Source organism: Pleurodeles waltl, chromosome 1_2, assembly GCF_031143425.1.
Source record: "Pleurodeles waltl isolate 20211129_DDA chromosome 1_2, aPleWal1.hap1.20221129, whole genome shotgun sequence".
NCBI classification, from domain to species: domain Eukaryota; kingdom Metazoa; phylum Chordata; class Amphibia; order Caudata; family Salamandridae; genus Pleurodeles; species Pleurodeles waltl.
Genome location: NC_090437.1, coordinates 1,081,407,528 through 1,081,433,149, shown reverse-complemented (window position 1 = coordinate 1,081,433,149; position 25,622 = coordinate 1,081,407,528). Strand labels below are relative to the sequence as shown.

Genomic DNA, 25,622 nt, shown 5'->3' with positions numbered 1-25,622 from the left:
AAATCAGTATCTAATAAAGCTATGCTTTGCCCTTTTTTATACTGGCTGAGGCTATGGTCTACCCTTGAGCTAGCCGATTATGCCACAGCCTTAAGGAATGTCGTTGTGGCTGACCATTCCCACAGGAGAGCTTGGTTTTGTTATGTCAAAACCACTCTGACAAAACTGGGTTTGAAGACTATGGGATAATCCCTCCGGTACTCCCTTTTCCTCTGCTGTCAAATTAAGATCTTTTTTGGTCTTTCATCTATTCAGAAGAGCAGAGCTTGGTAGATGGGTCATCCTCGATGGGGAGGTTTTTAGATTTTAAACCAACCCCTTTTTTGGAGGCATATTGGGACATCATTTCAGTACCCCTTGATAGGAAATTATATTTCCCATTCAGTTTGTTTGAATCCTCTAAATTCTTTTATTCATACTTGGAATCCAAAAATACAAGATCACGGTCTTTTTTGCCCAGTCAAGGAAACTATTACCCATGTTTTGATTGTCTGCCTGCTTATGCCAGCTCGTGAAGAAAGTGGATGAAACCTTTATGCCAGGCCCTGGGAACTCGAAGTTGCTTTTTACAATTAAGAATTCTTACATCTGATTCCCGTCCGCCAGTTGCATGTGCGCTAGCAAAGTTCTCAGGATGGATGTGATATATGAAAAGGAAGAAGTTACAAAACCTATTCTCCATTGAGTCTGGTATCCTCTAGCTATTGGGTCATGATGAAGTTACCTTCCCTTTAACTTTATTTTTGTCCAGTTTTAAGAATAGTAACCGCTTATAGTTCTTGGATGCTAATGATTTATCGTTGTTTGATATCTTGAATTAAATTCATTGTGTTTAAATTTGTTTTGGGGATTTTTAAAATTATAATGATGCATCTGTGCATATTTTGTCATCGTTTTGGATTGGAAATGTTTTGCATATTGCCGAAATACAGCTTTATATTCACTTAATGTTTATGCTTTATGTACTTCATTGCTTTTATAACAAATATCTGCCGAATTAAAGTTGTTATGATGATGATATAGTATTGCCAGGCCAGACTATCGGGATTTGGATGTCGACATCAACCATTCTGGCTTTGCAGTCCTGCAACAGTCAACCTGATTCTCTGATTGCCACAGTGCCCATCTGGCATGGAATCTTATTTTGGGCTAAATAATATGGCCCCACATCTTGGACAAGTTGAAGTGTAACAAAAGTATGCTTTTCTTTATTGCTTTGTTTGTATCTGGAGTCTTCAAACGTGCCTTTACAGTGTGGACAAATAGGGCATCTGTATTGTTCAGTTTTAAAGAAGGTAGTACTTTGGTAGCCCTAGGATCGTGGGTTTGTGGGCTTCAACAGTATAAACACCTTTCTTTCCCTCATCTTGCAAACGTTCTTTTCTGTTTGTGGTTGTGAATGGACAGACCTTGTTTTGCAACCAGAGTCAGATTATAACTTCCAGACACTTTACTGGGAAAGTGACTAGAACAGACTTCACTGGAGAACAGTCTTATAAATTAGCGTTTTTGTATCGCATGGATGCCTGCTGTCTAACCTACCCCATGCCTTTCACTCACAGGTCATTTATGTCACCATTACTAACACCACCTAAGTAGCCTATTGGCCAGAACTAGGACCATTAACATCTTCATTCTTTTTCTCTCTCTCTTTTTATTTCTCTCTCCATGCATCTTTTTCACATTTGTCTGCTTGCACCTTGCATTTTGATATGTGCTTCTTTTCACTGCCACTTTCCTACCCAGGGTGACTTATGGTCCCTTAAACACAAAGCATCACTAATTTGGAGATTTTAATATATGGACGCAACCTGTCTTTAATTTTCTTATTGTAGTCCAATTGTGACCTCATTACATTGCTACTCTGCTGTGACATTAACTGCCAGAGCCTGCAGTCAGTGTGAAGGACAGGTAAGTAAGCAGAAAGACAACTTCCTGCTTAAACAGTGAAAGGGATAACTAGTTTTTTAGGGCTCCATACAGACAACTTTTAGTGACTCAAGTCAAGTGCGGTAGACTTTGAAGAACGAAATGAACACTGCAATTGTGTCATTGGTGGGACAACAATGTACTTTATGATTTTTTTTTTTTTATGTTAGCTTCTGCCACAATGTAAGTCTTATGGCATCAAAACTCATGGGGATGCTTTTGCGTTTTGCTTCAGGACACATCAACCAGCACTTTTCCGCCCTGTTTCCTATGGTTGATCTACATGGTCTTTGTTGGGGAAGAAAACTTGGTAATGTGGGATACCAAAGAAAATAGCACTACACTTCCTCATGTATATGTTCTTTTTATGTAATTATGGTGAGCTATATGTTTTTAACTTTGTTTGATTATAAGATTTTATTGGACCATGAATTTATTTTACTGTTTGGCACATGTAGTAGTATAATTATTGGATGGCTTATACTGATGACAGTAAATAAATAAAATGTCTTCATTGCCTTCCTCAACAGCTCCACCCGCCTAAGCCCTATCGCTTTGTTGCTGTCAACCCACCCCACAGTAGGTCTGCTACGCTGCATCAATGAAAAGCTTATCTGTGGCTCCTCTGGCCCTGCCCCAGTATACAGTCTGAGCTGCTTCATTCTAGCCAGCAGGCATTTTGTCACTTGCACTGCAGCACTTTGTTAAACAGAGCTGCAGTTGAAGGGGCTAATTGCCCATCAGCAGAGTCATAAGGGGAGCAGTGGCACAGGGGCACACCCCTTTAAAAAAAAAAAAAAAAGAGAACAAAAACATTTTGAAAATAAGAATCATACTTCGAGTGTGTCAATATTTGCCCCGTGGTGAAATGTCAGCAAAACTCAAAACCCCTGCCTGCACCATCGCATTCTTTGCAGATCTCATAGCTTAACAGGTACTTCTGTGCACATTTCATTTCTTAATAGGGTCGAACCTGCGAGTGCATGTGCTAGCACTTGCAAGACACTGTTTTGTTCAGTAAGGGCTTGGATCCCGCCTGTCACTTATTTGTTGGTTTGCCTGGCACTCTTCCTAACAGCCTCGTAATTTGTCAAGGCACACCTGGCATTATTTCCGTTCCTCTGTGTGGATCAGGGATCAAGCACTAATTGATCCCAACTTATTTAGTGCCTGTCTGCTGCTCCTGAAGTGATTGAGGTACTATTTTGTTCTTTTTAACTTTCAGTGCCCCGCAAACAGAAGGCTTGTGACTGGCAAAAATGTTCCCAGCAGCAAACAAAATTGCAATGTTTTATTTTTTTAAAACTAACTTTCTTTTATTTTGTTAAGTCCTGTTTTATCAGTTTCCACTCATGTTTTCTTTTGTTTTTGCGCATGTGCGCTGTTGTCAAAATATGACAATTAACTTGAACGAAATATGCAAGACCTATTGCATTTCAAATGCGAGGTTTAACTTACCATTTCAGAAAAGAATCTTGGAACGGTAGGTGGGAAAAAAAAGGTGGCTGTGTCATACCATTTCATATGTGTGCACTTGTTCGGTGACTCATGTATGCGTGTACTTTATCGTATTGAGCCAACTTAACATCACATACACATTGACATGCTTTGTTTTGCATCTGCATACAAACATTTATTTTCTTTTTGCTGATGCAGGGCAGCATTGGCAAAATCCCATGGCAAAGTCAACAGGTCTGCATTGGCACTGCCAAAAGGCAAAGCCTTTTGCCTTTACCAATGCTTTTTTAGCTTTCTCTTTTCAGCTATTTTTCCCTGAAAAGTCAGTTGTTGTCTGACAAGGAGATATTTATGGTATTTGAATCTATCTGAATAATATCACTTCTACTGACCTAAAGCTATTGTGTGGAGTGGTGTATTAAACAGTGTGCAATGTATTTTGTAGTTAAGTGTATGCTACCAGTGGTCCTTTTTATTCTTAGGTCAAAGCCTACCAGATAGCTCAGCTGTCTGCCTTGCTAATGACATCTTGGGGACATTCAGAAAGCTTCCATGGGAATGCACTCCACCCATTGCTTACCCTTGGCTTTATGGTTTATAACTCACAATGTTGGCTTTATTAGTTTTACGCTGCCAAACTTCAGTTCACCCCTTTCCTTGCCCAAACCTTACTTACTGAATTCTTCCAGCAGTACCGTATTTGTTTTTTAAACAGGCCTTTAAATCCTGTACTTACCTTGTCACATTTTCTGTGCATTCCAAGCAGAGGTCAAATATCAGGCTCTGTCTTTCAGGGAGCTTGGTGTTTACTTTTCCTTCTCTGAGTTCAAAGTGAGAGGAATTCCATGACAATCATGCTGGCTACTGAGGGTATGCTGGTCGTTGTGCACTGTATACTTTCATCAATAAAACTGTTTGTCTCTGCAAATGTAATGGTCATTTCAATTAACAATGTGTTGTCTGCAATGGTCATTTCAGCTGACGATGTGTTGTCTTTAATCGCAGTACTCTACCATACCATGCATGCTGTACTATGCACTGCTCAGTACCACTTCACTCTACTTTTCACCTCACTACGCCACTCCACACTGCGTCACTGCACTCTTCTCTGCACCACTCCACACCATTCTAGTCTACACCACTTTACTTTATGCCAGTGCATTCTACCCCACATTACTCTATGCGCCCCTGCACTTTTGGCCCCTGCACTCTAAACCACTCTAATCTGCCATGCACCACTCCACTCTGAAACAATATACTCTATGCCACTACACCTGATGCCACTATACTCCATTCGAATGTATGCCACTTTACTGCACACTATGCCAACTACTCTACACCGTTGCACTCTACATTACTGTGCTCTACTCTGCAGCTCTCTGCCCCTCTGCACTCTACGACACTGAACTCCAAGTCACTGCAATCTGCTCTGCACCAATTGGTCATTGCACTCTAGACCAATACAATATGCACCACTTTTCTCAAGCCCAATGGACTACATGACAATGTACTCTGCACCACTGTACTTTAAGCCACTTCATCCTAGGCCACTCTACGATGCTCTACACAATTGCCTCTGCACTCCACTCTATTCTACTACACACTGCTTCACTCTTCTCCAGCCCATTACTCCACTCTGCTGCACACCATTACTCCATTCTTCGCCACTTGACTCTACAGCAATCTACTCCACTCTGTGCCTTTCCACTCCCCTTACCACTCCACTTTATGCCACTCCACTGTACAACAATCTACTCCTCTCTATGCCACTGAACAACACTTTTCTCCACTCTGAAACACCCTGCTTCACTCTATTCAACACCCTCCTCCACCCCACTTTGTTCTACACCACTCTGTAACACTCTATGCCACTCTACTCTACAACACTCTACTCCACTCTAAGCCCCTCAACTCTACACCTTGCCACTCGGCTCTTTCACTCCACACCCTTCCACAACACTCTGACACTCAATTAGTCCAATTCACTCAATGCCACTTAACTCTATGCCACTTCACAACACTATGCCACTCCATAACACTCCACTCACCTCCACTTTGACACTCCACACCACTCTCCTTTACCCCACTAACTTTTACCCATGCTGAGCAACAGTCAAGTTGGTCAAGTGCAAGATGGCTAAAGCATAATTACAAAGTCAACAGCTCTTGCATAGACGGGACCAATTGGCTTTATCAGTGCTTGTCACAGTATAGATTCCACATTTATTTTACAGATTTTGAACTGTAAGCTTTCTTTCCTATAAAGAAGAAAACAACGATTTAAAAGATGGCTAGGGAAATATTGATATTACAATGTAATACATGGCATAAAATACTCATTTTAAAGATCCATGACGTTATAAAGAAACTGCTAAGACACTTATAATTTCCTTGTATTTTAATGCATATAGTACATTGAGTCCAGCTCGCCATCTGAGATTGCTATTGTTAAGTTGTCCTTTCGTTTGGTTAGCCTGCGCTATGTTTGCTTTGCCGTGGTTCATTTTGTTCTCAGCTCCGAGTACACCGCTGCTGCAAACTTTAATATATGGCTTGTTGTTCACAGGATAGCAGTAAATGAGCCTGTTTTCATGATTTCCCAATTGAAAATACTTGATCGGAGTCACAGGCAGAAACTTGCGCTGAAGGCTCTAGATGTTGTGTTGTTTGGGCCTTTAACACGTGAGTATTTTGCAGTCTGAGGTGTTTGTTTCTTTCTGTGTTGTAGAATACTTCAATACTGTGTATCAGCGTTAACACAATCTGTGGATTCCGCATTGAGTTTGGAATTTGTGTCAGTGGAAAACTTGATGTTCTGATTTAAAAAGTGAAATGGTTTTTGAGAGGAGTTTGAGAAAGCTCTGAATTGATTGCGTTTTGTTTACAGAGGATTCTCAATAAAATTCCAAACTTTATGGACGCTCTGGAGAATATAATACACAATTTTAGTTCATTCAGCAAAACGATGGCTCACGAGTCTTCGCCCTCTTTGCCCTAAATCCTTTTAGGAACATGTTTTCAAAGTACGCCAGTGCCACTTCAAATATAAGAATACCATACAGAAAGCACAATGTTTATCTGATGCCCTCTGCATCTTTTTCTTTTACCTGCGAATGTTAGGTCTGCAACCGGGTTTACGTTGTGGCAGTTGGAAAAACTGTGTTCAGATACATTAGGTATGATTTTTTTTTTCCAGCTGGCGAACTAGAATAATACATCCTACAACAGGTAATTAAAGACAGCACAAATGAATATGGCTATTCAGTTATTCATTTAAGCAATACAAACCTAGAGTAGCTGTTATTGAGCTGTGGTTCCGCAGGTCCCTGGGGATATGCGACACCTACTAAAGGGGTCCTCGACTGTTCAGAAAAAGTAGTGGTATTATCCGATTAATATAAAAGATAGATGTATAAAAAGCAACATGTGAACCTGAACATTTTAAAAATCCATGTTAATGCAAAGCAGTTTGAAATTGGAGGCAGGTTTGTGTCTTAGCTTGAGTCATTTGAGAATCGTCTGAATGACTGGTGGCTCCATTAAAGCACTGGTATGTGCTGACAAAGTTTGATTAATGCTTGTTTCTGTATATTTATGTGTTGTGTTTAGGCTCAAATCATAGAAATTGCTTAGGATGAGGTCCCCGGCTTGCAGTAGTGATTCAGTGAGGGCCAACAGGTTTGAACCATTGGCCTATGGAACAGTAGAGAGATGATGAAAGATCTGAACAGTATCAACGGCAGTACCCGAATCCACAAAAACTCTCCTTTTTACACAGTCCCACACTGTGCACAGTGTGAGAATAGGGTGATGCTTCAAAATGATGTTCCAAAATTGAGTATGTTGTCCTGTTGCTGCAGCCTTTATCAGTGTGAGAGTATACATAACGGTTAATTGTGTAATATGAGCCTATACAGCCTTCAAGTGTTTTCTGGTGACATTTATAAATCACAAAATAGGAGGGGACCTGACCATCGCTCCCAAAAATAACCTGTGCTGCTCTACCTTTCCCTGTGAGAATTTGAAAGGGATGCAGAAGCCCTTGGTTTTTGCATATCTTTCTGTGCTTCGTTGGGGTTCTAAATTAATGCCCTCCAGGATACACTGGGTAATTCATTTAACTCCCTGGATGCAGCCTTGGCTTCTATTATTATAAAGTATGTGAACTTAACAATCATTGGAGATTTAAACCTCCCTGTGGACAATACTGATGGAAAATGTCTAGAGATTTTTCTAGAGACAACTGCTTCTTTCAATCTCACTAAGATGCCTACTGGACCCATCCATAGGAAAGCTCATACCATAGATCTGACTCTATCCAACACACCAATTTTTATGGAACACCCCAACCCCTGCTCTCCCCCCAGGAACTCCCAACAGAGGGCCCCTGTAGCAATATATGTGGGCAGGCAATACCAGAGGACACACTGTAAAGAAAGAAACAAAATTGCCACCCCTCTATTTCATTTTGATATATATCATCCCTAATCTTTCAGTGTAATTAGTTTTACAAGCCAGTGGATATTAAACAACCATTTATTGAAATTGTCACCTCTACAGGAAATTAACAAATGTACTTATGAATTGTTTGATTATACATAGTATACAGCTTATTTATATTATAAAATCAAACTCAATAGACTTCATCACCAAAGCAGAACATGTAATATAAAAATATACCATACACACACACGTCAGTAAGTATTTGTAAAGCGCAGCTACTCACCTGTGAGGGTCTCAAGGCTTTTGGGGAGGGGGGCCTCATCCGAAGAGCCAGGTCTTGAGGTCCTTTCTGAAGATGGCGAGCAACGGGCTTTGTTTGAGGTGCAGGGGGAGTTTGTTCGAACTCTTCGCTGCAGTGTAGGTAAAAAGATCGTCCTCCAGCAGTGGTTTGGCGGATGCGAGGAACGGAGGCCAAGGCCATCTGGCCAGAGCAGAGGAATTTGGCCGGTGTGTGGAAGGAGATGCAGTGGTTCAGATAGGCTTGTCCTGCATTGTCTGGCCTTGTAGGTGTGAGTGAGAAGCTTGAAGGTGATTCGCTTCTCGACCGGTAGCCAGAGGGATGTCCTCAGGTGTTGGGAGATGTGTTCTCGGTGAGGGAGGTCCAGAATGAGTCTGGCGGCGGCATTTTGGATGAGTTGAAGTTTTTTGATGTTCCTAGTTGAGGTGCCGGCGGAGAGGGCATTGCCGTAGTCAAGCTTGCTTGTGACTAAGGAATGGGTGACTGTCCTTCGACAGTTTGCTGGGATCCATCTGAAGATCTTCTGGAGTTTGCGGAGTGTGTGCCTGCAGGTGGACGTGACATTGTTTACCTGGCGGGTCATGGACGGGGAGGAGTTGAGGATGATTCCTAGGTTGTGGGCGTGCTCGTCGGCTCGGGGTGGCTGGGGGGGTGCAGACCTAGACAAACATATATCCCTACTGTTCAAACAATACTGACTCAATCATGCATGACTGATACCCAATCAACAATCCATGTGTACATAAAAACCAAAAGAACTTCTAGACACAAGATAACTATATCCCACCCCCACTAGAAAACTCAACTTAAGAAGTCAGACTAGCTGTCCTGATAAACATAGTTCTAAAACCGTTTTTCATCTATTTGGATCCTTGGACAGTAAAACAGTGACCATGATGTTCTATATAAAAATAATTGTACTTAAAATATAGAATTTCTGTCCACAATATGTAAATGGATATGACATGTCTCTGTTTACATAAGAGTGGAGCTGTTTACTGGTCTTCTGTCAGTCTCAGTATAGCGCCGATGCACGTTTCGGTGGAAACCAAAGATAGAGACACCTTCATCAGGATGCTGGACAAGAATACAAGGCTTAAATTGAAAAAAATAACCTACGACAAGGCCACCTGTTTTTATGAAACAGAGAACTATGCTGACAACCACCTTCACCATGTGCCAAGACCATCACCTTATCACAAAATACGGTGCTTAAGGCTTCACTGCAGTAGGCTTCCCAAGTGCCATAAATGGATACCCCAAGGCTAGGTTCGAAAGAAAAATAAAAAGATTAAGGTAACAGAATACAAAGGATAAAAAGGTAAGACAGTTAAACATGCACAAAACACCAACGCTGTGCTTGTAACCATGCACCATTCCCCCACATATCTAATGGCCCAAAGTGCTCACTTCAAATCATGTAAATTAGTGTCTTTCATCTTCTCAAATCAAAAGTGGTCATACCAACTAGTATGCCCAAGGAATCATTACACCTGAAATGTATAGCCAGCTCAAGAAGAAAGAGTTCATTGTGGCTGGGCAGGTCAGAAGGGCACATTGGACGCAACTATAATGTGAAGGACAGTCAGAGCCATTATTGAACAAAAAATACTACTCAGTACAGTACCTAAGGCTTATCTATATATGAAGGACCCAGCACTTAACTCACAACATGGTACACAACACCTTACATAAAGTAACAAGCAGCCTCAATATATACTGAGAGCTTTCACAACTGGAGAGTCCTTCGCCCCTCAACCCACCCCCTGAAAAGTACAGGGGCTCGAAACAACCATGGAATGATAGTGTATAATATTTGTAAAACCAGAAAAAGCAAATAGGAATAGGAGTTATTCCACATCTTCTAAACTGAGGAACTCTAAAGTAAAGCCAAGTTCTAAAGCTTGGATCCTCAAGAATACCTATGCTCGGAACATGCAACCTAAGAAGAAAGCAATCCAGTATGAAAAAACCCACAGATATCACTAGGATATCAAATATCAACCTAGCCTTCTAATCACTGTTATATCCATAAGAGCATCACAGAACATGACAGTCACAGAAATAAACACCATTCTCCATAAATATAATGTAATCAGCAGGACGTGATACACGCTGGAAAGTGATGATATAAACAGTCCTTAAGGCGGGAGCAACCAAGTCCACAACGCGACTATTTAATGGAAAACAAGATTGGAAAACATCCTGGTGGATAAGCCCAGGGACCTACAGTAACACAGCCATATCCCTAGTCTACTTGCCTGATAACTGCTGGAGCAACACAGGTATGTGCCTTCCTGAATGGTGTCATGTTTCTAATGAAGTAGGCATTGGAGAAGCACTAAAGGATCTGCTTCCATTTAAATACGCATAGTAACAAGGGATCTGGAAGTGATGTATCAGCCATCGAAAGGACCTCAGGTGTGCTCTGAATACACAAATCCAGACCATATCGAAACCAAACACCTAAAAAAGGATTGCTTAGCATCCACACACGGGGAAGAGAAATATCGAAAGAGAGAGCCACAGAAATCAAATGGTCAGATAGAACTGAACCATAATAAAAAAAAATCAAAGCTTAATGCAGCTAATACCCTGAACTGGACCTATCTCAAAAACAGGTCCCATAAAAAGATGTAAAAGGAACCCGGATGTCCACATTACCAGGGTGGAGGTAAATAAGTTCTTCTCTGTGAAGGACCTGATAAAAAAACAAGGTGCTATCTCAGAAAGTCATAGCGGTCACTAGGGAAGGAAAAAAAGTCTGGGACCAAAAACACCAAATAGTTCACATCTCATAGACTAACCCCCAAATGTGTGCAGACTTAAATAATCACATTCTCAAATGGGATAATTTCATTAGGTTCTTGATTATGTGTGTTTAAGGTGAATATCCAAAACAATTCTTTCTTCCTATGGAATTTCATCTCATATTGTCCTCTCATTACCTTCACTTTCACCAAATAATCCAATTAAGATCTTGTATGTCCCATTTTCATCCAGTGCTCAACTAGAGGTGTTTCCACTTTGTTGCATTTTGCAGATTTGTGTTCAGTAAATCTTGTGCTGAATTAATGGCCAGTCTCTCCTACATACTCTAATTGAAATGGACAATGAAGAAGATAAACTACATTGGATGTTCTACAGTTAGTAATATCAGATAAAGTACATTTCTCTTTTCCCCATTGTAATGTGCTGACCACATTTGTCCCTGCACATGCCTGACATATTTCCATATTTGTGATTACCACTAATAGGGTTCTGCCCAATAATACATTTTTGACAGAAGTCTTCAGTCTTAGGACAGTGGGATTTCATCCAATAGATTTCTTAGGTTGTGGTATCTTTTAAAGGCAAACAAATCTCTTGGCAGTTTGTTTTGTAGAAGAGTCAGTGTTCAGAATGAGACATTGTGAATTAATTATTTGCCTTACTTTGTGATTTGGATTAAACACACTAGTTTCTCCTCATTGTTTCTTGCTCTTTTTGGAACATGCTTTCTCTATTGTAGCACTTAGCCCATTTGAATGAATCCCATACCATACGTTTAGGGTATCCACATACTAATAGCTTGTGTTGCAGTATCTCACGTTTTTAAGAAAGTCCTGCATACTGGTACAGTTTCTCCAGAGCCACAAAAACTGAATGAACAAGATACCCTGTTTTTGGTCTCCAGGATGAAAGCTATCAAAGTGTAGAACTGTATGTTTTGCCGTGAGCTTGGTGTGAAGTGAGGCCTGGATCTGTTGGTTGTAATGTTGGATCCACATGTCAAGAAACTCAACTCTGTCCCTGCTCATATTTGGAGTAACTTTGAGATTGGTATCACATAAATTAATCCATGCACATAATTCCTCCAGTTGTTTTTCTTCTCCTGTCCATATAAAGTAGATGTAATCAGTATATTTGGACCATTGTTGGATGTTTTTATAAAAGGGTACTACTTCGTTGTATATGTATTTCTCCTCAAATAGCCCCATATACAGGTTAGCCGCACTTGGGGCACAGGCAGCTCCTATGCTTACTCCCCTTTTGGTTTCTTGGTAAACCTTACCATGAAACTCAAAGAAGTTATCATTTAGAACAATCTTGAGGCATTGTAATATAAAATCATGTTAGTCACTTTGACTTGTCCTCGCTAATATTTCTCTGATTGCTTCAAGGGGTTGCCATTTTGAGATGTTCGTATATAACGCCTCTGTATCCATAGTAACTAAAATCTCTGTCAACGGATTAAATGCTTTGCCTTCAAGCTTAAAAATCATATGCCCTGCATGTTTGACAAACGCCAGTAAAGCACTCACCAATGGTTTCCAGAAGACATCTACGTATTTAAATAATGATTCTGGGCATTTCCAATGGTAGAGACAGTTGGATGCAAAGATGAATGAGATGTACTCTTGTGGATTTTAGGGACACTATAGATTACTGGCACTCGGGTATTAGTTGGATTAAGGAACACAAATTCCTGTTTACATATAATACCTTTACTCCTTGCATGCTCGCTCACTGATGGTAATGATCTTCCTTCTAACCCTCATTTCCGGGTCCCCTTTATCAGGGCAATAATGCTCAGGGACATAAAAAATGGATTGCATTTTCTCGTTATAGGATTGTGTATCAAGGAGGACAATCCCTCCACCTTTGTTGCATGGTTTAGCAGTAATATGGTGATTGTTTTGTATTTTTTTTTATTTTTTTTTATGAAGATGTGTAGTCCTAATTAGAGGGATTTTTATTGGGGCTTCGGTACAAACTTCAGTACATTCTGTATCTTCATGGTAACTGCCTTTTAAAAAAAATGCCTACCTCCGGTACTAGCCTGTCCAGACTAAGCATAAAAGTGGATGGAGGTTTTAACCCAGACACATTCCCTTCTAACTCTATTGGCCTTTCCATGAAGGTTTGTTTTTTTAATCGGATTCATCTGAAAAATGCAAATATTTAATCAGTCCAAATTTGTCTATAATTTTACTGGATACACATGAAAGTCCTTTTGTGAGGCAGATTTAGTGTGTTTCTGTCAGTATGGGCAGAACTTAAATAAAAGATGGGGTCTAGTCCCTCCAGTATTGTTGGTGTCTCGTGTGCAGCATGTGGGGGGATGTGTCTAGCTCTCCACCTGACTGATTCCTGAACCTTTGAGTCCCTATCCTGGCTAAAAAAACAATTGTTGCTATTCAGGCCTTCAAAATGCTCTTGCCTGTTGCCATGCGAGTTGAATTGATTGGAGCTCCCTTCACCCTCTGATTCTGAAGTATCATAGAAGGTAAGAATTTTCTTATTTGTCGAGTACTACTTGTCATGACCATTGGGGCTCCAGCTAGATGTTTTGATAGTCGGTTGCCAACAGGTACGGGTAGGTATGTTCTTCTGAGAACAGGCGTATATCTTTCTTCAAATTATCAGTCTTCGTTTTGAATAAATACTCACTGAATGACTCCAATTCTGTGTTAATTTCCTCAGTTTGTTTCTTTGCTTCATCTGGTGCATTATTCTAGAAGTCCTCTTCCAGGGTCTCAATCACCTTTATTAATATCTCCACCACTTCTCTGGCAGTCTCAATAATGAGAATCATCCAATCACGAGAACACCAGGTAGATATTAATGACCTCTTCTCGGAAATTGTCTTAATCTCAACAAAAAGCCTTGGAGATTTAATCCTCTGTGTGGACAGTACTGATGATAAAATGGCTAGAGCTTTTTCTAGAGGTGACTTCTTTCAATCTCACTCTGATTCCTACTGGGCCAACCAATTGGGCAGGTCATACTATAGATGTGACTCTCTCTAACCCCCTGATTTTTATGGAAGCCCCTCTTCGAAGTAACCTGGTCTGACTACTACTCAATTAGGTTTGCTTCCCTCGTTGTTAAAATTCACACCAATATATTGGCATCTCTTCCTTCCCTTCCCTGGAACTTGTCTCCATGCTTCCTGCTCCCACTGCGGATAACATGCTTCTTTCCTCTGTACTTATGAGGAAAAACTGACCTCATGTTCTGTCCTATAGATCCGTCTCTCCCCAGAATTAAAGCCCCTCTATCCCCCACATATCTTGAGGAAAATTGTAGATGTTATCTGTCCAGTTTACTCCAAGATGTTTCACTCTTCCCTACCGACAGGGATAGTTCTTGATATATGGAAAAAGCTAGTGTTGTCCCCTTGCTGAAAAAGTCTACTGCCGACAGTAAGATTCTGTCTAGTTTTAGACACATTTCTTATTACTGCTGCTTTCAAGACTCTGGAGTTTAGTGTCAATAGGTAGCTCTTGGTGCTTGTGGAATCTAACCATCTTCTCCACCCATCCAAATCCGGGTTTCATGCATGCCACAGCATTGAAACTGTTTTGCTGGAATTCACTGACCCCATGAAGATGTTACTGGATCTGGGCTATAACTCAGCCCGCATCCTATTGGACTTGTCAACATCGTCTGACAAGTATTGGACTGGGGGAATGGCCCTGATATGGCTTATTTCCCTTTTAAGAGCCAGAAAACAATGTGTGGATAAAGCCATATTTTTTGAAGGCTAAACTCCTCAAATGAGGAGTACCCCAGGTATCCACATTGAGTTCTACATTGTTCAACATCTACATGTCCTCACTTGCTGCCCTAATTGAATCAGTTGGTATTAATATTATCTCTTATGTGGGTGATTCACAGCGAATGGTCTCCTACGGGAGTGCTATGAATACCGCAAATAAATATTTTCCAGCTTGTATAAGGGCAATTCTCAGCTGGCTCAGAGATAACCACCTGCAATGCAACCCGGACAAGACTGGAATTCTCCTTTTCGGGTCTAATCCTAGTCTAGGTTGAAATTAGTCCTGGCCTAATGATGGTCTTGCTCATCCGAGCCCCCAGCCCCAGTCAACAAAAGCCATCATAAACCTGGAAGTAATCTTTTATAATAAACTCTCCTTAAAGCCCAGATTCTTTCAGTAGTAAAAACTATTTCTGAATTATAAGGCCACCTAAAAAAAATTCTTACCCATTCTTCCATGGGATGCACGAAAAACATCAATCCAAGCCTCTCTATTATCCAGACTAGACTACTCTCAAATGCCTTATATCTGGGTTTACCAACTAATTTGATCGGGCGACTACAGGTACTTCAGAACATGACAGCTCATCTGCTGTTCAATCTTCCTAAGAGCACTCTGACATCACTTTACCTTAATCAACTTCATTGGCTACCAGTCAAAAAAAGGATCATGCTTAAAGCGTTAATGCTTGCTCACAATGCCTTCAATGACTCTGGCCCTCACTACTTGAACAAGAGAATTCAGGAAAACCAGCCAAATAAGGACCCTTGGTCTACTAAAGCTCATGTGATAATGGTCGCCTGCTTCAAAAAATCAAGACTCCATGGTGCGTCTTTTTGGGTCTGTTTGGCCAAACTTTGGAATCTCCTTTCCCTTCAACTCTAGAGTCTAGTGAATGAGGCCGCTTTTCGTAAATTATTAAAAGCTTATCTCTTCAGTCAGTAATTCTTCCTGCTCTCTCCCAGTTACATGTTATACAGTCGGGTCATTCCTTGAGTAGCTGCGCGCTTTACAAGTTACATCATTCATTCATTCACAATGATGAAGATAGAGCTGTTTCTAAATGCCAACTGACCTGGAGAGGACAATATAGATCATATTACACATGTTACTTAGTATGTATTTTTTATATTACATAATATATTAATTGATTGTAGTGCATTTTAAAAATGATTTGCACCATTTTCCATTAACTATGGATTGTTTTCCTCAGACTGTAGATATGTCAGTCATTGTTGTGAGAAATGGGTTTTGTTGATAGTGTGGTAATATTTAAAATGTTTTTTGCAATAATGTGTATTATATGTCAAATTGTAAATGGAAAGCTCATTGTAAGGAATTTAAAACCACGTTCTGTTATTTTGTTTTGTAGTACATACATTGAAACTATGAAATAGGATATACATATATATGTTCGATGGCATGTGTAGCTGCAGATACACATGCTGTGCATATCTTGTCATGTAGTGTTGGGCTCGGAGTGTTACAAGTTGTTTTTCTTTGAAGAAGTCTTTTGTTGAGTACAGGATTGAGTGACTTCTCTTCTCGGTGATAGTGCGCTTGGGCATCGACTCTTAGATTGTTTTCTTTCCGGCGTCTGGTTCGGACGTGTACCATCTCACTTTCGATTCGGAAATTCTATACTTTCTTAAACTTTTCTCATACCGTTGGTATTGTTTAGAACGCGGTTTATTCTGTAGTTGATCCAATAGTACCATAGGGATCAAGGAAACGCCCTTTCTGGCGCTCGCGCCCTCCTTGGGCCTGTTCGGGCCTACTGGTATTATACCTTGATGGATCAAACTCCATTCCGATTCTGTCCTCGGTGTCACAAAATTTCCTTATACTGACCAGCACTTGGTCTGTAATCTCTGTCTTTCTCCTGAACATCGAGAAGAAAGTTGTGAGGCATGTCTGTCTTTGCGATTGAAGAAAACATTATGCGATCGAAGGGCACAAAGACTGGAGATGGCATCCAAGCACACGGAGTCCACCACCAACACCGTTGAAGAGGAGCAGGCACAAACGGCAGTTTCGATCCCACACTCCGAATCAGAGCAGGGTTCAGACGAGGACAGCCAGCCAATAGCAGCAGTGCAGTACGTGAGTACACCTGCCCTAACACCAGCTCTTAAAAGATCAGACAAGGCCTTGGGTGCATCACTGCTGTCAAGCAATGGTTCCACCTGAAAAAAATTAATCGTCGACCGACCCTTGGTCAGAGCATAAACCTCGGCCAACAGCTTCGGACCCAAAACATCTCGGTCCTACTTTGGAGCCGAAAACATCATCTTATACAGAGGAGACAGGGCTTTCAGCTTGGATGAAGCAGGTGCTCAAAACATTGACAATACATTCCTCTAAGAGCACAAAACATACCTCTGAACACCAAATGGAGGTATTGGACATTCAACCTATTTTAGAGGTTATGGACAGCAAGCAGAGAAGAATCCAAATCCAGAAATAAACTAGAAAAATTATTACTTTTCCTCCTCTACAGCCTAAAAGAAAGCTAGCATTTCAGGAGACTCTTGATACTGCCCCACCACCGGCAAAATTTTCAAGAAGGAGGAAAAGCCAAAACCTCTTCAGCTTTCTCCACCACATTCACCGCAACCTTCTTTTTCACCACAACCTCTCACTGCACCACCACCACCTTCACTGTCACACTCTCACACTTCTTCACAAGAAGAACATAGGGGTGATTCCAGTTACATTGTAGACCCATGGGGCATGTATGATTCAGATCCTATACCATCTAATGATCCGGATCTCTACCCTTCTAGATCATCCCCACCAGAGGATAGTACAGCTTATAACCAAGTAATATCCAGGGCAGCTGCATACCATGGAGTACAAATGCATGCAGAACTTTTAGAAGAGGATTTCCTTTTTAATACACTATCCTCAACTCATAAGCAATACAAGTGTTTACCAATGCTTGCTGGTATGCTTAAGCATGCAGAAGAAATTTTTAAAGAACCAGTTAAAGCTAGGGTGTTAACCCGAGAATCGACAAAAAATGTAAGCCTGCACCAGAAGACCCAATTTATATCACACAACAATTACCACCAGATTCTTTTGTGGTCCATGCTGCCAGGAAGCGCGTCAATAGTCAGTCTTCTGGGGATAACCCACCCCATTGACAAAGAAAGCAGAAAATTTGATGCTGCGAGGAAAAGGGTGGCAACACAAGTAGCAGCCAACCTGTGGCGTATTGCCAATTCCCAGGCCCTGTTAGCGAGATACGACAGGGCACATTGGGATGAGATGCAAGAGTTCTTGCAATACCTACCCAAGGAACAGCAAAAGTGGGTGCAACAAATTGTGGAAGAGGGTCAGGCCATAACAAATAATCAGATCAGGTCTGCTCTAGGTGCAGCTGACACTGCAGCTAGAGGATTTAATACCGGCATCACAATTATACGTCATGCATGGTTGAGGTTCTCTAGTTTTAAACCGGAGATACAACAGGTGGTCCTTAATATGCTGTTTAACAAACAGCAACTTTTTGGACCAGAGGTGGACACAACCATAGACAAACTCAGAAAAGACTGACATAGCAAAAGCCATGGGAGCCCGCTATACCCCACCATTTCGGGATCCCTTTTGGAAACCGCAATTTACAGGAAGTTTTAAAACCCAGACTACAGAGGCTTCTACCTCCCATCCAAAGCAAGGACAGCAGTACTACCCAAGATGGTCATTTAGAGACTGTTACAGAGGACAACATTTCAGGGCGAGAGGGAAATTTGCCGCCTCAAAGGGTACTTCCACACCCACTAAACAATGACTTCCCAAACATCCCACAATTCCATACGTCTCCTGTGGGAGGAAGACTGCAACAATTCCATTCTCACTGGCAAAATACCACCACAGATCAATGGGTACTCTCAATTATCTGCAATGGTTATTGCCTAGAGCTCAGCTCTACTCCACCAAATATTCCACCTCGTTCACACAGACTCTCTTTAGAACACACTATTCTACTAAAACAAGAGGTACAATCTCTATTACTCAAGGAGGCAATATAAATAGTTCCTATCTCACAGCAAGGAACATGAGTATACTTCCTTATACCGAAGAAGGATGGTACTCTCAGACCCATTCTCGATCTCAGACCTCTAAATCTATATATCCTGTCAGAACATTTTCACATGGTCATTCTACAGGATGTCATTCCCCTACTACAAAAACAAGATTACATTACAGTGCTAGATCTAAAGACTCTTACCTCCACATTCCCATACACCAAGCTCACCACAAATATTTAAGATTCAAAATTTCAGGCAATCACTACCAATTCAAGGTTACTACCCTCTGGAGTAACAACAGCACCAAGAGTGTTCACAAAATGTTTAGCTGTAGTAGTGGCATACCTCAGAAAACAACACACACATGTCTTCCCTTATCTAGACCATTGGTTAATAAAATAGCTGCCTTGATCAAGACTGCAATGGTTGAAACGCGTAGGCAGCGTTATTGTGCTTTGCTGAGGCCATTAAATTCATCACGTTTTTGAAGCCCCTGAGAGTGCAGAGTATTTTGTGCTTTGGTTCATATATACTGAGGATACGCTTACCTTGCATTGTACAGACAGGTCGTGTTCAGTCCTCTTTGGGCCATATGCTAGTACCATCAATGCCCAGTGATAGTGCTCTGTCAGAGTTGCCTTTGCAGAATCATCTGTTTGTATATGACTCGTTACAAAGGAAGGAGGATTTTCTCCATAATGCCTTGAACATCCCTTACTTGAACAAGCGCATTCTCTAAATTAAGTCACAATAATGGAGAGCTAAAAAATCTATTTTGCTTTAAAATCCTTACAGTTTTCCTGCCTGTAAGAGGCAGGACTCTGGGCTATGGTTACCCCAATACATTTTCATCTTTTGCCTTCTAAAGTGTTGTAATTGTTTTGTTAAAATAATGAATCCTAAGTGCACTTTTGCGCAGCTGGCATTTCAGATAAACTTAGGTCTTCTTTGAACAGTGTTTGTGATTTGTTATTGTATATACTTTTTCATTTGCATTATTTATTTCCCGTATTACTAACATTTTTATGAACCTGGGGTGCACTCACTACATGCATCTAATCCTGCAGGAAGGCAGCTTTCTTCTTCATATTTAATTAATTGTGGGATGAGGGAATGGTGGACACAGGAGCGAAATTGAACAAGTAAAAGGCAGAGGTTTGTGTGTATTCACAACGTTTATCATGATTATTTCCACCATAAAAGAACTCCTAATGCTATGTGTGTAAATGGTGGGAATGGCAATAGACCACACGCAAATGTACTGTGAGCGTAGGTCAGGTGGTTTCTTCTCGAGAGAATACTGGCTGTGTTTGTAAGCCTACTGGCATATCCATCATTTTTTGTTAGATTGTGTAGTGAGTAAATGTTCAGACTAGACTACCTGTGGAGGGGCACTGGAAATCTGGAACTACCATAGAGTTTCAGTAGTAATGCCCGATTCTTTATGCAAGTTATTGGGTCTTCTACTACAAAATGCTAGAAATCTACAAGGTATATATCTGGCTTTTTAAAACGACTTTGAATTAGGCCATCTGATTCTACGTTCACACCTTTTCTCATTCTATATTTTTTCAGCACAGTCTTTAGGTGATTAAAAACACATCTATACCATCCTTGTTGGTATGACATTACAGAGACGTGTAGAAGTGCTGTATTGCTATAAATCTGGACTGTTTTAACAAAGTCATAGTTTGGGCATCTTAACAACCCGGTCTTGAAGAATCTGTCACAGGTTAAATCTGTTTTTATTGTTTGAGTTGAGTGTCAAGGGGGTATGGTTACGATTCTGCTTTCAAACGCAGCCCCGGGCATGTGTTGTAATGGATGACTTTGTTTGATTTATGTAGCTGGTAGCCTTTACCAGTTTCGGTGCGTGCCTTCTATGGAGATGTGTATTTAAGGCTGCTTCAGAGTTATATTTGAGGTAATTGAGATTATAGTATCTTCTTAGTGGCCACAGTCTCTCTCTAAAGGAGATTAGCTGTGGGGTGTAGGGTGCGTGTTGACTTAGTGGGCTATATTTTGTCTTGGAAAGGTATTTTTTATGAAGGCTAGTGAGCTGCAGTGTGCTCAGTGAGGACCAGCGCTATGGTGCTCCTGAACTGTGCTGGATCTGGTCTGAATATTGTGCTCTGTAGGCTGTCTCTTTATCATTGTTACTGTTGTAAGCTATGTGAATATCTGAGCTCTGCCGATGTGTGCCCAGTCTCCTATCTAATGTATTGTTGATTGTTTTGTGTTATTTCTTTGTGAAAGGCGCTGGTGTGTTCAGAGTGGAATCTATGTGCCTGCTTGGTGCATCTGCACATGTGTGTGCAGCCGTGTCCAACGTTAACTTTGTGTGCTGTTGTGAGCTTTGTGGTATTAAAATACATGCAAATTCTTAAATGTGTTGGATTTAAGCCTGTTGATATTGTAGGGATGTTCATCTGTGTGGTGTAGTTGGTGTCGTGGATGCATGTGTGATGTAGAGTCTAACGTTTCCTGTTTGTGGTATCTAAATATCTAATAGTTCAGTAAGACCCACTGGATGTTGGGATATCTTATGGGACAAAAGCACAACATAGGCAGTGGAAGCTAAACATTCCTGGACTCACCAATTCGACAAAATCCCTGCAGCTTGGCTAAAAACATCCAATCATAGGGTTGCCACAAACTGGGTAATTTGTAAGGGAAGGAAACCCCCCAGTGTGTTGGAAGGACCATATGGATTCCTGACATCTGTCCCGCACATTTCCCTCCTTCTCTTCTTCTTTGTGCAGGTGTCAGGGTCAGACACATTTCTCTATCCCATCTTGTAGCTTGTATCCCACCTTGTAGCTTGTTAAAGCAGCTTGTGTCAAATGTTTCCACTGAGTCTGATACATTCTCTTTTATTTGTTTCATGTCAGTGTTTGTTTGCCTTAAGGACATCTCCTATGTAGCCTAGGTTGGAGCATCCTGAGTCGGGTCTCTGTTTCTTTTTCCATCAGGTCGTGGTTACCTTAAAATGCCCACCATTGCTACAAACCTAGCTTGGGCCTACACCACGCCTTCCTGTAATGAAACTTAGAAGGTCCTCTATCACGATATCCTATCCACAAAGACCATGAAACTAGAATTGAGATACCACCTGATTACCAAAGGCTTCCTAGTTTCAGTTACGAGGTGATCTCAATTGTGGACTCCCAGAATAAAGAATGCATCTAACCTGTCCTCTGTATGGTATCTCTGACCAAAATGTTTGTTGATCCCCCACCTACTGACCTCCCCAATCCATTTTTTAATTAGACTAGTGACCCAGGAGGGAGTTATGTTACAAAATTCTTAACCAAAGATTGTGGTGGAGAGGCTTCACCCACTAATATATATTTTGTCTGATATATTTTGATTATCTGCATGGCCCTTTCATTCCACCATGCACACATCAGATTTTGACATTAGGAGAGTGAGATGTGAATTAGAATTGAATTTCGGCTTCCCAACCTGATGAAGCTGTGTCAACCTGAGCTCATCTCATCATCTTCCCTTCTTGGGGGTGCTCAGAGACAATCCACTTTGCAAAGGATAAATGTGGGCTAAAGTATCACACTACAGGCCATGAGGAGAAATACTGCCCAGGCCACCTCACTGTCATACCCGACCAAACTCCACACCTGTGCGCTACAGCTTGCACGTTCTTAAATCACAAGTGGCTCACATGCCTAGTCTTTTTACTCCACTGCAGTGTCCTCTTCTCCTGTCCTTGGACTGCGCCTCGTGACTCTGGGCCAGTTGGAAATTGACAGGGTGAGGAAGTTAATGATTGAAAGAAATTAATCAAAGCAGCCTGTCCTGTGTTGCAGCTTAGCGCAGTAGTGGCTGACTTATCTGCCTTGACACTGTACTGCCATCACAGGCCACCAGTTTGTGAGGGTCGCAGATGGTCAATAGACTGCACAGAGTCTAATAAACCTGAGTCCGGGGATGTGACCATGGCTAGTCCAGCCTGTAAACAGATTTCAGAAGAGCCTAATATATCCCCCTTCTGAACCACATGGATAAGTAGTGTCACAGGAAACCCTTTAGCTATCTACAATTTGCTTTCCAAAAAGTGCTGCAGTGCCCATGTAAGTATTTTATGGGATCGTTTGCCCTTTTCTTACAACCGCGAATGGCGGTGCTAGAGGCGAGTGTCTTTGACAATGTAAGACATCCCACGACTCAAGTTTGTATAGTGTCATGCATTACACTAGTTCAGAAATGGGACCGTCTGTACTCCCCAGCCAGTACAGCATCATGAAGTAGTTTACCAATGTTCATTCAGTAATTTACTAAAAAAAAGAAAGGACTTTAATATAGGTAAACTAAATAGTTACCATTCCCAGGCTGAAATGTGGCCCAATGTGTGTTTTATAGCTGCTTCACACAACTGACTATTCTTTTCTTTTACATTAGCCTTATAGGGGAAACATCCTTAACAATGCTGCCTTAAGGACACAGGTGTTTCCCACACCAGCGTAACCACGCTTGCCTGAACAAAGCATGGCTTTTTCTGTGCCTTAATCACACATGTGTTGAATTACGCAACAAGCCATGCGTTGTTCAGGAGAGGATGCATAGGGCGCGGTGAGGTAAGTGGGGCTCGGGCGGGGGTGGGTAGTGGACTAAGGAATTGGGGTGGGTGGTTTTTTTTTTTTTTAAAGGGCGGGTGGTTTTTTGTTTGTAAGGGATTAGGGAGGAGGGTCAGGTTAGTTTGGATTTTTAGAGGCAGGGTTGGGGGGTTTGGGTATTATTTTAAATTAGGGCTTAGGTTGTGGGTGGAGTAGTTTATTTTTAAAGGGGTGGGGGAAGTTTTAAGAAAGGTGAAAACAGTGTTCAAGGCACGGGAATGCCCCTAGAAACATCCCAAAGTATGGCTAAAATGGGCAGATTATAGGGGAATAGTCCTAGCACAGTCAGTCAAGTACAGCAAACCAGGGATGAAGAGATCAGAGCATTTCAGGGGCGGGAGGGTGTCCTGTAGGAGTACATATGCCAATTATGTTGTGTGCTGTTAAGGGTCGGGTACTAAGTTAAGCATGTCGTGGGTGAGTGGAGGCGGGCCGGTCTTTCATACACTTAATATTCAATGGTTCTCTGTTATAAGATTATTGTAAGGTTTCCTTCTCGATCTTATGATTATATCGGCCAGGTTGGCTGTATTGTATTTTCTTTCAAACTAATAGAACATGTCCAAGAAAAAAGAACGAAAGAAGGGCCTGTGGCCAAAACAAGCTCTTGCATGTATTGCTGCATTAAAATAGTTGCCCTTTTCCTCTGACCTGAATTATGCTATTTCTTACTGTTTGTCCAGCACTCCTGGATGTCACCAATTCTGTGTTTGAACGAATTCAAGTATAGTTAAGCAAAAATCAGCCAGTCAGTGGTCATCTCCTGTAGTGAACGTGGCCTATACAGCGTCATTCTAATATTTTTCGAGCCTCCATCTTTTGTCAAATGTACGCCAACCTACGGATATACTTTAACCTTGTGTAACATTTCTGCTCACAGATTGAGTGTATAATGCTTGCTGCTTTCTCCTCATTTCATTATTGCAACAGGCCCCCCTCACAATTGGGTGAAGGATTTCATCCTCACAATCTCCATAGTGATCGGTGTGGGAGGCTGCTGGTTCGCATACACCCAGGGCAAAACCTCAAAAGAACATATTTCTCAAATGATGAAAGACTTGGAAAGTCTCCAGAATGCCGAACAAAGCCTTACTGAACTGCAGGAAAGGTATGTGAATGAAAATGCGTCCTTGAATTTCCCACCATTTTGTTTGTTTAAAGTATGTTTACAGATCTGTCCTAAAATCTAAAGCAGCAAAGGAAAAATCAATATTGCTGTTCTTTTTCAAGCTTGGCAACATGAATACTTTCTTCATTCATGATCTGTACATTGATATCTATAAAAAATACTTTTTTATTGTTTGTCATTCAGTGTCTTAGTTTCTTGTATGCTGTATCAATTTATAGGAACTGGTACATACTTCTAGTTGTGAAATGAGGCAGTGACAAGAATCTCTCTAACATGCAACCCCAGACCAAGTTAGAAGTGGTTCAGGGTGTCAATTCAACATTGGAATTATTCAGCCGTTTCTAGGAGCAACCTATTGAATGAGGTACTCTTTCTGGATACTGGCTTTAAGTTGTATAGACTGCCCCGTTCCCACTCACCCACAATGAGTTTTTAAGTTCAAAAAGTCAGTTTCCTGCTAAAAGGCATGCAGGGTATGACCATGTGATTGTTCCAGAGCACATAAGGATTTGTGAGCACAGGTACTTCACCAATCTACACTTGGAATAAGACATATCATTTTAGATGGATTACAGTGAATTGCAAAAGTGTTAAAACGTAGGAAAGTTGGGAGCTCCATTGAAAACAATGGAGTGCTCCAGGCTTTTAATGGCCTTTAGAAGCCAGAGGCTCCAACATTCGAATGCTGGTCACAGCTGTTGCTGTGAATAAAGACCTCGTGGAGCCCATGGGGATTTTAATCCTCTTGGGCTCTGTGAGGCCTTTGTTTTATTTAATAGAACAGTCTGCCCTATAGTGGCTGAGTGTTCTCAAAGCCTTATAGCCCTCTGTAGCTGGGTCATACTGCCATTAAACTCCCCCCCCTCCCTTGTTAAAAGGCCCTCACCTTCTGCTTGGGCCTTTAACGCTGGAATGGTCGCTATAGCCCAATACAGCAGGCTATATTATCACCCAGGTTGAGTATCATCATATCGAGAAGAGCGAAGCTTGAGGTCTTCATAATGTTACTCAGAACCCAGAGGTGAAAAAAATGTTATTCACTTCTTACCGATAATTATATGTTATTAATGGGACCCAGGTCCTTGCTTCTAGCTGCTACACAGCAGTAAGAGAGTGAATGGGAGCCATATATAATATGGCCTCATCATCTCACTG

General features: G+C 41.3%; 1 protein-coding gene across 1 annotated transcript in view; it reads left to right on the top strand.

The window, feature by feature from the left end:
- The window catches only part of STIM2 (stromal interaction molecule 2), a 350,713-nt gene that overhangs the window by 289,665 nt on the left and 35,426 nt on the right, over window positions 1-25,622 (top strand). Inside the window, exons 5-6 of the mRNA XM_069202138.1 lie at window positions 5,954-6,069; window positions 24,269-24,446. Coding sequence (XP_069058239.1) covers window positions 5,954-6,069; window positions 24,269-24,446 — 294 coding nt within the window. The remainder of the gene's footprint in view (window positions 1-5,953; window positions 6,070-24,268; window positions 24,447-25,622) is intronic.